Here is a 13,856-nt window from a genome sequence, read left to right as displayed (position 1 = left end):
GAAGCCCTTGGCTGCGTCATCCACATGTAACACGTGTGCCTTGCACCGTGACCTTGCGGCGCCATGCAAAGCTCACACCGTCGCTTGCGTGCAGACTTTGCACCAGCAGCCACAGGGCACGTGGGCTCGTTCCCTTGTTTCAGTGAACCGCGCACACGTTGTGCCATCACACGGGGCGCTCCAGCCTTGCACGGCCACCCGAGCGCTGCGTGCCAGCCTCCTGCTGTCACATGTGCGTGGCACTGCAGCCTTGTCCTGTTACCCGCGTGCACTGTGCCACCCTTGCTCCTTCACACGGGGTGCTCCAGCCTTGCACAATCACCTAAATGCTGTGTGCCAGCCTTGCAGTGTCGCACGGGGCGCTCCAGTCTTGCATGGCCACCCTCGTGCTGCGTGCCAGCCCTGTGCTGTCACGTGTGTGGCACTGCAGCCTTGTCCTGTTACCCGCGTGCAATGTGCCAGCCTTGCACTGTCACACGCGGTGCTCCAGCCTTGCACGGCCACCCAAGTGCTGCATGCCAGCCTCGCACTGTCACACATGCATGGCACTGCACCCTTGTCCCGTTACCCATGTGCACTGTGCTGGCCTTGTGCTGTCACACGGCGTGCTCCAGCCTTGCACGGCCACCCAAATGCTGTGTGCCAGCCTTGCACCATCACATGAACTGTCCCAGCCTTGCACGGCCGCCCGAGCGCTGTGTGCCAGCCCCACACTGTCACACGTGTGTGGCACTGCAGCCTTGTCCCGTTACCTGTGTGCACTGTGCCACCCTTGTGCTGTCACATGAAGTGCTCCAGCCTTGCACGGGCACCTAAATGCTGTGTGCTAGCTTTGCACCATCGCACGAGGCGCTCCAGCCTTGCACAGCCACACGATTGCTGCATGCCAGCCTTGCACTGTCACACGTGTGTGGCCCTGCACCCTTGCGCTGTTACTTGTGTGCACTGTGCCAGCCTTGCACCATCGCACGGGGCACTCCAGCCTTGCATGGGCACCCGAGCGCCGTGTGCCAGCCCTGTGCTGTCACACGTGCGTGGCGCTGCACCCTTGTCCCACTGCCCGCGTGCACTGTGCCAGCCTTGCACCATCGCGCGGGGCGCTCCAGCCTTGCACGGCCGCCCGCGCGCCGCGTCCCGTTGCCCGCGTGCCCTGTGCCACCCTCGCGCCGTCACACGCGGCGCTCCGGCCTCGCACGCGCCCCCTCCGCCCCCCCCCCCCCCCCCCCCCCCGCGCGCCAGCCCGGCGCCCTCGCACGCGCGTGTCCCCGCCGCCTCGTGCCGCCCCCCCGTTCCCGCGCCCGTGACCCCCCGCGCCGCCCGTGGGCGCCTGCCACGCGCTCCCACGCTCCCACGCGGGGGCGGCGGCGGCGCGCGCGGGGAGGGCAGCTGAGGACAGGGGGAGGGAGCGCGAAGCCGCGCCCCCCCCCGCGTCTGGCGCGTCGGTCGGGCCCGGCCCGGCCCGGCCCCGGCGCCTCATTGTGCTTCGCCTCACGCCGGCCCAAGATGGCGGCGGCGCCGGAGAGCCCCGCGAACCGCTAACGACAATAGAGGGAGGCGAGGGGGAGCGGGCGCCCCCGCCGGCACCGGCCTCCCCTCCCCGCCTCTCCCGCCGCTCCCCCCCCCGCCCCCCGCCGCCGCCGCCGCCGCACCTCGCACACGCCCCCGGCCGGGCCCGGCCGCCACACCCCACCCCGGCCGGCCCCTCTAGCATGGTGCGGGGCCGCCGCCGCCTCCTCCTCCGGCTGCCGACATGGGCGAGAGGCTGGAGCTCCGGCTGAAGTCGCCCGTGGGAGCCGAGCCCGCCGTCTACCCCTGGCCGCTGCCCGTCTACGTGAGTATGGCCCCGGCCCGGCACCTGCCCCGCGCCCTGTCAGCGCCGCCCGCTCCCCGGGCCCGGCCACCCCGGCGGGCCCCCGCCGCCTCCCCCGGCCCCTTCCCCTCGCTTCCCCGGCTCCCCCCCGAGCGCTTTCTGTCACTTGTTAATCAATCTGTTAACGAGCGCCCTTCCTGGGAGCCGGAGTAATTCGCCTTATTTATCCGGTAGCGCTTCCCATGCGGGAGCAACCCCCGGAGCCGCGGGCTGGAGGGTGCGGGGCTGCCGGGCTGGATGGAGCCCGCCCGGCGCCCCAGCCCGGGGTGCTGCCGCTCTCCTGGAAGTCAAATCCCCAATTTCTTTTTATAATTGGTTGACTAAACTTAAGGGCGGGGAGGAGGAGGACTGGTTAATGAAAAGTTTTCGTGTTTTCCTCAGCTCGGCTGGTGTAACCGGTTAATAACCAGAGCTGCTTCCAGCGGGGTGAAATGGCTTTCTGGCTGAAAAATATCGCCTAAATTAGCGATGGCTTGGGGTTGGGGGGGGGGGGACCCCCCCAAAACCAGTGGCAGGGGTGGAAATCAGCAGAGGAGCAGCGTTAATTGCGGGTAGGGGAGAAGGGCTCTGCCTTCGGTAGCTGCTAGCGGGGTCGGTGCTGTTGCTCACGCTCCCCTCCAACGAGTGCCCTTGTAGCTTCTCTTTTATTTAGTCTGAACAGAATTCAAGTCAGGTTTGTCAGTTGATGGCAGCCGTAATCCGCATGCTTTCAAATAAAATGTCACTTGCCCCTGTTTAGTTATGTGAGCGGCGGGTTTTTTCCGAACTTGCCTGACTTTTTCCTGCCTCTCCTGAGCCCTGAGCGAGATGTGTGACCTTGGTAACAATGTCCATGTCCGAATTAGTGAAAATCTCACGAGAGGCGAAAGGCTTGAGAGGTTTTGTTTTTTTTCTGTGTGTATGTAGGGTTTGTACCGGTCCTTGAACGATTTTTCACCCTGTTTGTAGCACCCTTGAGAACGGTTTGTAAAGGGGAAAATCTCTCTCTCTATATATATTTTACTTGGCCTGAGTACTGTTGATTATCCCTTGCGTTTCAGGCTTTGCTCTTGTACGTGTGCTGCTTCACGGGGAGAACATGCTGGGACGCACAGGCTGGGGCAGCTGATATTGCCAATATTGTCGCTCGCTTGGCAATCGTAACGTGCTTGTGTGCGAACGATTAGAAATATATCGCTTGTGGCAGGGGAGATGGCTGTGTATTCGTGTCTGCTGCCTGCCTTTTGGTGCTGTTGCTGTATCTCTGGTTTCCCAAACATCCTCCATGTATGCTGGCGTGCTATTTTCATCGGCTGCTCCCGGAGCTGGAGCCTCCAGCACACACTGGTTAATGCAGCCTTTCCTGTTTGGGCAGCTCTGTCATTCGTGTCTGTGTGTTCGCGGGCGCGCGCTCTGCTTAAATTGATAGAAACTGAAAGTATAACGATGACCAGTTCGGTTTTCTTCATGTCGCCAAATATTAACTTGTGTCTCCAAGCGGGTTGTGTGAAGTATAGGTTAAAGATTACATAGGTTAGGGATTAATCTGGAAGAAAGGAATGGTTTTATGTATATTCACAAAACTTCCTACAGGCTTAAAAGAAAAAAAAACAACAAACCACAACCTCCAACCTTCCCCTCCTACCCCCCTCCTTAAAATGTGCATTTTAATGCTGTTTGCAGCATTGGAAATAAGGATTTGGTTAATTTAGGAAAACTTGAGCAGCCGGTTCTGAAGATGGCAGAGTACGTAGATTTTCTTTTCCAGTTAATCACAAATGCAACGGCCAGGGGAGCTTATCCCCACGTGCTATCTGCGTGCGTTAAGAGACACCGCAAAACCCAAACAGCCTGCCATTCAACCGGCCTCTTTGCGTTGCAAATTTTTCCACAGTAATACAGAAGTGCGTCGTTCATCTGGAGCCAATCAATATTCCGTCCTGCAGTTTTGGTGAAAAGATCGCGCCGCATATTACAGAAGCGTGCGCTTGCGTGCGTGGGCACGCATGCATCCACACGCGCACGCCGCTTGCAGCTCTGGCCTTTGCAGCAGCAGATGAACTCTGGAGTTTTAGAAATAAATCCTCCTCTCTGTACATGGCAGTGTTTGGCCTGCTGACATTGTACTCTGACTTTCTTTCCCTCGTTGGCTCAGCCTTGAGTTGGCAGCAGGGTATATGTACCGTTGTGGTTTTAGAGCTCAGCTCTCTTTGACGTAAGCAGAACATTTCTTAGTTTCACCACTCTTTCTGCTGCTTGGTTCCTAGGAAGCAAGGTGGGATACCTGGAGGGGAAAAAAAAAATAAGTACACTTCACGTAGTTTTATTTAGCAGCATTCTTGCTGCTTCCTGTTGTATGCCGTGAGATATATTTTCCAAAGAGAGCTGGAGAGAAAGGGGAGGGGAAGCTCACAGTCCTTGCTAATTATTTTTGGTGAGAGCGCCAGGAATGGCAGGGAATCATCTTTCCCAACATCGGAGGCTGAGTGGTACTGTAGACCTGCTGCTTGATGCGCACCGCTGCGTGATGTAAGCCTGCATTGAGTAACTTGGCTATTTTTATGCTCTTACTACATCTTAAATTAGCGGTGTCGGTATTGCTGCGTGAAAGGCTAAGGGTCTAATCTCTCATATTAATGGATGCCTGGATTAATAACGTCTCTATTTATTGCAGGACTGCTGCTTATTTCACGTATAATAGGAAAAGTGGGGTCTCTTCAGACTGCTGAGTTTGCATAATGGCTCAGCTGACAAACTGGTGCTTGTTGGGATGCTAAAAGAGCCTGGGAGGGTGATGTGAAACATGTATTTCCCTACGAGTCTAATTAGGGCCGTGGGAGGAGAGAGCATTGGTGTTGCAGATACAGCCTCCCACTGGCTTACATACAAAACTGAAAGTATGACTCTTTCCCCCGCCTTCTGCTTTTCTCAAAGGAAAGGCCACGGTTTCCTAATGAATACATGGTGAGCAGTTCTGTCCGTAGCACACTGTGATGAGTAAGTTGAATAGTGCATGGTGAGTAATCTCTCCTCATGACTCACAAAATATTTTCTGATGTTGACCTCTGTTTTTATGAGTGCCCTGCTTAATCAGAGCTGAAGTGAGTTTATTCTTTTGTATGCCGTTTAACTCCTTGACTCCCACATACCTGCCCCGTTTTCTGCTTGTGTTAGGTTGTCAGAGACCAGTGATACTGTGTTAAAAATTTTAATTTTGGTATCGGGTGAGATACAGGCCTACATAAAGGAAGGTGCTCAAATGGGCGAGCGAGCGGAGTTAATGGATCTAGGTCGTCTTAAATAGGCTAATGCCGAGGGGATGGCATTTGTAGTCATACTTCAAGTATTGATATGCACGACTTGGTACTTATTGCTTAGATCTGATGGATACAAGGGGTGAAGGCCCCTTGTAGTTCTAAGACTTGCAGATGTTTAGGTTTATTCCAGAGAATTGTCCTTAAATTGGTTCATTCTCTTGTCTCTGACTTTTACTATAGTTAAATCTGAATTAGGTTTAAACATGGAGATTTTTCATACCATGATAAGTTCTGCCTGATTTGTGAGGTGTCTGAGGTTGTACTTTGAACTCCTCTTGACAACAGTTCCTGCTTAAGGAGTCCCAGCCTACTGTACGTGGGGAGAAAAAGGTGTGTGGGGGAAAAAGGTGTGGGGGGTGGTGGTTGTTTTTTTTTTTTTTTTTTAAATCTGGATCACTTCCACAATCTGTTCTGGCACGGTTCTGCTGCTACATCTCTGGCACCAGTGAGGGATTGCTTACATACAGAACGGAGCAACAGGAGGCTTCTGAGCTGCTGAAGCTGATTATTGTCACCAAAATCGATGTTTGCTAAACTGCACCCTGTTGCAATGTATGAGTTTGTGAATGTGGAAAAGCCTGTTTTCTGGTAGCATGTGCATCAGTAAGAGGACACTGTGGTTCATTTACCTCCTCTCCTTTAGGCTTGCACCGAACGGGTTTGCAGAGTGATCAAAGTAAGTGTCAGTGCTGACAAAGGAGGGCCGGCGAGGCCCAGCCAGGTGATGAGAGGAGGATGGGACTGGTGTTGACTTTGAGTGGCTTATGCTGTCGTGGCACTGCATCCTTCGCCCGGATGGCTGCAAATGACTCGCTGCCTGTCATGTTAAATAGTGTGCAAGTCCTTTCAAGTTTCAGAATTAGACATCTGCCTGTCTTGCCTTGCTCTTTTCATCTGGTAGGCCTTCCCGTTGTTTGCCTCCTGAATAGCGTTCCCCCGAAAGATAACTGCAACCCCCCGTGTGTGTCAGGTTTTTGTGTGTCGTTCCCTCCCCTCCCTGTTTGACTTGTAAGGACTAGGCAATTGTGGTGTGATAGCGCCTGGGAACTTCTCCTGCAGCCCAGGCCGCCGATGGGCAAGCCGCCCTGGATCCCAGTAGGGTTATGCTCTGGGTATCTTTTACCAATTTTGTTGCCATCTTCCAGCCTGGAAATCTCAGGCCCTTGACTCTGTCCCAGGAGGGGACAGTCCTGGTTGTGCCATTGTGCACATCTTACCAGGGTGAGGTACCTCTGCCGTGAGCTGCTGAAGCTTAAGCCTCCAAATTAGCAACTGTGACGATAAGTCTGGCTTGAATAATTCATTGATTTGTCTGTGTTCTTCCTCTTTGCTGCTGACTTTCCACTCAGCTGTAATGGCAAAAAATTCTCGTTTGCTAATTGAGCGTTGTCAGAGCATCACCCTGCAGTCTGAGAGGTGTACGTGTGTCTGCTGCTGAGGAGCGATGGGACACAAGCTTGATAATACCGGACTTTGTACAGGTGGAAGGGTGCAGAGCGTGGGTGTGGTGTGGGTTTTTTCTTTTTTCCCCCCTCTCCCCACCAGTGGGTGATACAGCTGATACCATTCTGTCACCAAAGGAATGTGTTGTGCACAAAAAGCTCAAGGGCAGGCGGTGATAATGAAAATCACAGCCCAGCAGGGAGTGTCACCTTTGAAATTAAAGATCAACAGTAGAGATGAATAACAAACCTTGTTTAAGAATTTAGTGCTTTTTTGTGTGTGTCACTCAGCTTTACTGGGAATAGTTTTTCTGATGACTAGCTTTGACTTCTGAGACAGCGAAGTAGGCGTGGGAGCAGTTGCTGAAGTTGAGTGCTATAGCATAGTACGGTAAGATCAATTTAGGAAGGTCCTAAATTGGACCTAAATTGGTCCCTTTGGTGTTGCACCCAACCTGCCGGAGCTGCGGGCCGCTGCTGAGGGGTGGTCCCGTGCCTCCTTGCCCCCAGCCACTTGCTCTCGCTGTTTCCCCTGCACAGATCCAGCCCTTCCTTACCACGTACTCCCTTACACTCCGACGGGATGAGCTGCTGGAAAGCAGTTGCACGTTTTGCACGTGCGTTTGGTTTTTCCCTTGGCTCGGTTTGTGCCGGAGGGAGAAGGTGGGGTGCCGAGGGGGGCACGGCGAGGCTGTCCCTTCAGCCGCTGTCTGCAGTGCCGAAGCGTGGTGGCAGAGCCTCTGTTGCGCTGCTGTGTGTGGGGTGGCTCTGTGAACTGGATCGCTGAAAATATCTGGGCTGGAAAAAAATGTTCCAGTGTTTTCACAGCCGGCCCCCCCCTCCGCCCTGATCTGTAATCTGACTCATGCTGCCTTCCCGGGGCAGCGGTGCCGGTACAAAGGAGGGGGTGGCAAGCGGAGGAAACTGTTGAGCTGGCTTTGCCAGGCAAAACCTCCTCACACCCTGAGTAATCACCCAGAAATTCGGCAGTGGTGGCAGAGGTTAGGGGATTTTCTCTGCTTTAATAGATGCTGTTGATGCAGCTTGTTGGGAAATGTTTGTGGGGATGACTAATTACTTATAGAAACTTCTCTAGTGAAGAAAAGGTTTGAAAACTTTAGCAGACGTCCGATTTCTCAACACCCCTCTGTCTTCCCCGGTTCTTAAAAAAAATGTGGAGTGGGGAGAGTGAATAGTGTAAAACTGGGAAATAATTGACTGGGTCATTTCAAAAGTACTTGGGTTTCTCTGCTGCCCGGCGAATAAACAGAAGCAAATAACAGTTGGCACCATTGCATCATTTTTCTGCACTTTTCTGCTCTCACAAATGCCGAAGGGAACCCAGCAATGTGCTGTTGGGAGGTGCGGTGGCCTCACCAGGCACGGAGGACCGTAACCGTACAGCGTTTAATTGCGCAGCACGTGGTTATTACAGAATAGCAATTTTCTTCCGGGCTTTACCCTTTGAAGTATAACTTGCCATGAGTGACAATCGGTACTTGTTCAGTTTTCAGACTGGCTTTTGTTCAAACCTCTGACCTGTTGGATACGATATAAATCATGAGTTCAGTTAACATACACTTTTTTCCTAGTATTTCCATATGAAAAGTAAAAGTCGTTCTCTTGTATTGCGTCTTAAGACCACAATACTCTTTATTTTTCATATAACTGAACTATCTGAAAGGTAACTGTTGAAAGACAGCGTAGCTGTTCAAGATTGCCTCCCTCCCCCCCCATCAGCAAATGAGAGAGGATTGATGTTCCTGTCCTGGCCACAGTTCCAGCTCTGGCAATTCAAATTTATCTACCTAAAATTCACCCATCAGTTACAGCTGGACACAGTATTGAAAGCTTTTAGTGTGCCAAGGGAAATCCATGCCACCACATGCAACTCCAACTCTTGTCCTTCATGGCAGCCTTAATATATATGGAGATGATTATCCTTTCAAGTCTCAGATATGTGACTGAATTGTGTTTCTCCTGGGAATTTAGGCAAAATATCTTACCTCTTGGTATGCAAGATTTATGGGAAATTTAATCACCCTTCTCCCCAGACATCCATATGTCTACTTTTGTACTCTTCCTTCTTTCTTTTTCTCCTTTCATACTGCCTTGCTGTTTTTTCTTCCTGCTTTGAGTTAACCTTTGACTGTCTGATGAAAGCTTTTTACCCTAATGATCAAGACAAGGACCAGAGGTGGGGGTGCTTTTTTTTTCCCCCCTTTACAGTGTCTTTATCACAGATTGATAATCATAAAGCGTCTCAACATATTTAAAATGTTTTTGCTCAATTTATTTTCTCCTTCCTAACAGAAGGATCCGCAGAAGCAAGAGAAGTTCATATTAGGAATTGTGACCGCAATATAGTTACTTTCATAGTAATTATTAAAGATAAGACAAAACTAACTCTGAAGAGGAACAAGAAATAAAACTGAATATACGATGATATTTGCCACACGCTGCTATAGATATCAAATTGAGTAGGTACTATTTTTAGAGCATAGGAAGAGGGTGAGTATATTTTACAGCAGGAAATGATGGCTTCATAGATATGAACAGATCTATGAATAACGAAAAAGTTCCTGTTCTGAGTATTTTGTTTTGTTTCATTTCATGAGTGAATGAGAGTTTCCTAAAAATCTACGCTGAAAGAACTTTTTAGCATTAGATGAAGAGTCTAAGGAACTACTGAAGACAGCTAGATGAAGCACTGGAAACTTTAAAAAAACAAAACACTACAGAAAGTCCTCAATAAGTTTCTTAGTAAAAATCAATGGCTTTTTAATACTGTTTCTGTGATTGAGAAACTTCCTGGTATTTTCTGTGTAGTGTGAAGGGCAATTTCCTGAGGTTTTGGCGTTAATTTGTCATTTACTTCTTAGAGCTCAGCAATATTATTGGTGTTTGACAGCACATACTTCTGAAATTCTAAAAAGTTTGAGCTTTTAAGACTGCTTTTTCATTCCTCAGCTGGATTCCCATTGGGTTGCAGGTGATTCCCTCTTGTTTGCGTATCTGTTGGCAACAAAGCCCTTTGGTAGTGAGAGATCAGGTGCTGGCGCGGCGCGGCCTCTGACCCCCTGAAGCTGGGGGTTGCAGTCTGCATTGATCTCGCTTTGGCTGTGTCCCTGCTTATTAGAAGAAATAGCAATTTGCAATGTATGAAGAATACATTGTAATATTGTAGGGTCACTTACGAGTCTTTAAAATGGAAGCTTTTATAAAATTGTTGGCACTTGGAAGCTCATGTATGCTGTTCAAAGTCTCACTGCTCTGCAGCACAAGTGGAAGCTTACGGGGGGAAAACCATAACCATTCATATTTTTCTTTTATACCTCACAAACCATCTTTCTTTAGGAGCTCAGCGGGCTTCAGAGAGAACACCAGGTTTTATTGCTGGCTTCTGTTATACCGGAATATTTATGCATGTTAAGCAGGAGCAGAATTTCCGAGCTGTCCAAGACTGAGTATCTTTACAGAATGTGAAGTGCTTGTTTGAGATGATGATGTCCTACCAGTGGCCTGCAGGATGCTTCCCTTTAGCCCGCCGGTTTTCCGTGCAGGAGGTGGGGATCAGCTGTTCAGACAGCAAATGCTGACCAAAGAGCCAGGCTGTGCTGGGAGCTTGTGGGAGGATTGTGGGCTTGAGAAAGAGATGGTAGCCACTTTGGGCAACAGCAGTTTTGGGAGTGGGTGTTAATTTCTACCAGCAGTAACCCTTTGCTTAGGTCTTACATAAAGGTTTAAGCTTCTGGCAGTGTGGATATATATGGCTGTTTTCTGCTCCCCCCACCTCTCCCGTTACTGCTGCATGGGAGGGTTATTTCTTTACTAACACAGGCTGTGGTTCATGGTTGGGTGAAAGTTTGAAACTGGTACATCTGCAAGTGGAAACAACTCTTGCTACCTCTGTCCACTTGCTGTTGCGTCTAAGCTGCCCTCACCCTTACAGCAGTGTGTTTGTACACTGGTGTGATGAACTGGTCTGGTTGAAAGGTAACGAAGCCAAAACACCAAAAAGGTTTAGTTTTAGCTTAGGCCTTCCCTGACTTTGCTGTGTGCGTGCACAGGCAGTGCTGGCCCAAAGCGAGAGGTGGCTTTTGGGGAAGCAGTGGCAAGGCAGGTGGCTGTGTTGGTTTAAACTGTCTGTGAAATGATGGTAGGGCCGCCTCGTTGACTGGAGTGAGAGCCCAGCAGCCCGCTCTGTCCCAGAATAAGCAAACACATAGTGCTTCTTCAGCTGCTGGAATAGCTGCAGCATCTGCGTGCTCCCTCCAGCTGTTGTACTGTGGGAACAGTTTATAATTGTCCAAAACTTAACTGAAAGGGCAATAGGATATACCAGTGCAAGGTACCGTTTTACCAAAATAGTTGCATTCCCCTATATATTCCAGTATAAACATTTTGGATATTTTTTTAACTAGTCTGTCTTTTTGCATTACAGAACTACTTCTTCCTTATGTCTGGGCTATGTTTGGTTTACGCAGACTAAAGCCAGTAGGCCGTCCTGCTGCGACTGTCCCATGTGGATGTTGCTTTAGACACTCCTGCAGAGTGATTGCATGTTAATATATTTATGCAGCCCTTCCTACACGCTATCATGGGAACCATTCCTTCTTGCATTTGTGCAGTGTCTGTAGCAACAGTTGGAATTGCTGTGTGGAAAGGCAAAATGGTTTTATCGTGCTTTGGGTAGCTGCAATGAAAGTGCGAGTCCCTGCTGCAACCAGATCCACAACTGTCTTGTCTACAAGTTCTGGATCACCTGTACTCATGCTATATGAGGATTACCTGGAGCATTTGGATCTTCTTTTCTAATGCCTGTTTCTTTTGTAAACTTGGTAGATTAAGTATATTCAGGATCTTGGATCAAACTCTTTTGTCTTTAGAAGTCCTTAAGTAGCCGTGAAGGAGGCCGCAATGCCCTCCATGTTTTCCACTTAGTTTTCTGCAACTGTAAACTTAGTAACTACTGAAACTACATCAAACTTGTCTGCTCTCCTGCTGTGTGGGAAATAGGTTTCAAAATGCAGTCTTGGTAGCTCTTGCTTCCCTCGCCACTTCTCTGAGGCTGGGAGGAAAAGAAGGGACACAAGCTGTTCTCTACAGAAGATCTCTTTTTGTACATACTAATATATATGTATACTTGTGAATGCCCTTCTACTTTCTTGATTAAGGGAACAACAGTAGCTGGATGCTTCAAAGAAGACTTTTGGTCCTTGTCTCCCTTGGTAAGAAAACTTGTGCTTTGGTTGTTACTGTGGAAGCTAAATGACACAATCTTGATTTGGGATAAAATCTGGTAATATTAAACGAAGTCGAGCTATATGATATGAAATATTGCAAGGGGCAGACTTTCCCTTTTCCTTACTCGAAGCGTAACTAGCATTGGAGCACAAGGCAAAGATCTTAAAACGCGAAGCGACTGAAGGCACTAGCTGGCAGGACTGCGGAGCTTGAGATCTTCCCTTTTGTTCAGCTGGCCCGCAGGCAGCTCTTTGCTGCTGTAGCAGCTGGAATTACTTTGGTTTCAGCTTTTCATAGGCTCTTGTCGACCACTGTTTGCAGGTGTATTGAATATGGACATGCTTTGGACGTAGAAGCTGTACTGGTGAGTCTTTCTAGACAGGGTGTAAATTAAGTTAAACCCTGGGGGAGGAGGAATGCAAACTTCTGCCAGGCTGAAGGCCGTGGTTTTGGGAGGGCATCCGTGTGCCACGCAGAATGCTGGATGCTTTCCTGGTTCCTGTGGGGAAGCTGCAGCTGCGGTAGCTCGTGTTGCCTTTCTTGGTGTCTAGAGGAATGCTTATCATCCTCCACAGATGGAGGAGACCTAGGGGACATTAAAGAGGCACTTGTCCCACTAGCCTTCTGCAAGATTGATTGGCTTTTCCTGATCCATCTTTTTGATCTCTGCTAACCATCTTGTCTCCAGCTGTAACATCCTCTCCTTTGGATTTATGGACCACTGCCTGGGGAGAGAGCTGCCACTACAGGCAACCAAGCTGTTCTTTAAAACCAGGGGCTAGTGAGACTGACCTCTTTTGTTTTGCGAGTTAAATAGATCACATGCAGCTCAGAATTTGGCAAATCAACATGACTTCTGTTAATACATGAGTGGAGTCAGTGTTCAGTACTTGGGAGCCAGCGTTACATGGTTGAAGTGTTGGAAGTAGAATGGTATCTAAAGACAATCCTTAAAAGGTACATGAGCGTTGCCCTTGATTTATTTGTAACTAGCTTGTTTCAGGTTTTGTTTTCTCTGAGTTGCTTGGATTCATCTGGTGGACAGTGAAAAGCTTGTAGGAGATCTCTTCCTCCTGCTCTGCAGATGCTTGACCACAGCTTGTTTGCACATTTGTGAAGAGCTGCTTTGGTCACTTGGCCTGTTTTTGGGGAGGAAGTGTGGTCTAGAGAGTCAAGCGCCAAACTGGCTCTGCAAAGGTAAGAATTGCTTTTGCTGCAGGACGGTTTAGTCTTGGGCAGTCAAAGCTATGCACAAAAATGTTCCTATCTATGAAGAGCAGACAAGGGATCTTAAAGCTCTTTGTACGGTGCTTTTAGAGCTACTGATTGAAGGCGCATGAGCTGTATTTCTTGTTTTCAAGACCCCATCCAGATTTTCAAACCACTCGTTCTCCCCTGAGGTTTGCAGGTTTGGGCTTTTTGCTGCCTTTACTGTGTAGCACTGTGCAGACTCATCAGCTCTCACAAGGATCCACTCGGCACGTGGGGAAATGAAGTTTAGAGAAATACAGTGTTCACCCCCAAGCCCCAACTTATGCTTTTCCCAAGGATAAGCATAGTTTCATACGAAGGACCTAAATATAAAAAAATGTGAATTTGGAAGGGCACTAGGGTGTTGTTCCTTGCTTCAGGCAATGACGGCTGCCCAATTTAATTGAACATGTTCTTTGTGTTTGAGGAAGAAACATATAATGTTTAAATCTATTGCTTTGCATTAGAGATTCACTTTAGAGTATGAATTGTTGCACTGTGAAATAACTAGTCCCGTACAAATACACCCGAGAGTCTAGGATACAGTGCTGGAATACAGAATTATAGCAGAATAATGCCATTAAGATATCCTAAGGGGTGTTAACTCGAAAAAATAATGTAACCAAACCAGCCACGCCTGGTGGAAGAGTGCGTAGTGCTTTGTATTCAGTGTGAATTACAAGGCTTCGTAACAGCTAGCTTGTGGCAAAAATGTAACAAATGGTGATTTTCACTTCACCTTGCTCTTCT

At 49.3% G+C, this 13,856-nt stretch overlaps 1 protein-coding gene across 7 annotated transcripts in view; it reads left to right on the top strand.

The window, feature by feature from the left end:
• The first annotated feature begins 1,619 nt into the window (after positions 1-1,619).
• The window catches only part of DOT1L (DOT1 like histone lysine methyltransferase), a 77,196-nt gene continuing 64,959 nt past the window's right edge, over positions 1,620-13,856 (top strand). For 4 of the 7 annotated variants that reach the window (XM_082331051.1, XM_082331052.1, XM_082331054.1 and 1 more), the window contains exon 1: positions 1,621-1,831. In XM_082331051.1, the coding sequence (XP_082187177.1) occupies positions 1,751-1,831 (81 nt within the window). In that variant the 5' untranslated portion in view covers positions 1,621-1,750. Of the gene's footprint in view, positions 1,832-13,856 lie in introns of all 7 variants that reach the window. The other 3 variants (XM_082331056.1, XM_082331055.1, XM_082331053.1) reach the window with 2 other exon arrangements.

The sequence above is a fragment of the Platalea leucorodia genome, assembly GCF_965183815.1.
Source record: "Platalea leucorodia genome assembly, chromosome: 21".
NCBI lineage: Eukaryota > Metazoa > Chordata > Aves > Pelecaniformes > Threskiornithidae > Platalea > Platalea leucorodia.
Note: the sequence above shows the minus strand (reverse complement) of the source record. Positions and strands in the feature narration are given on the sequence as shown.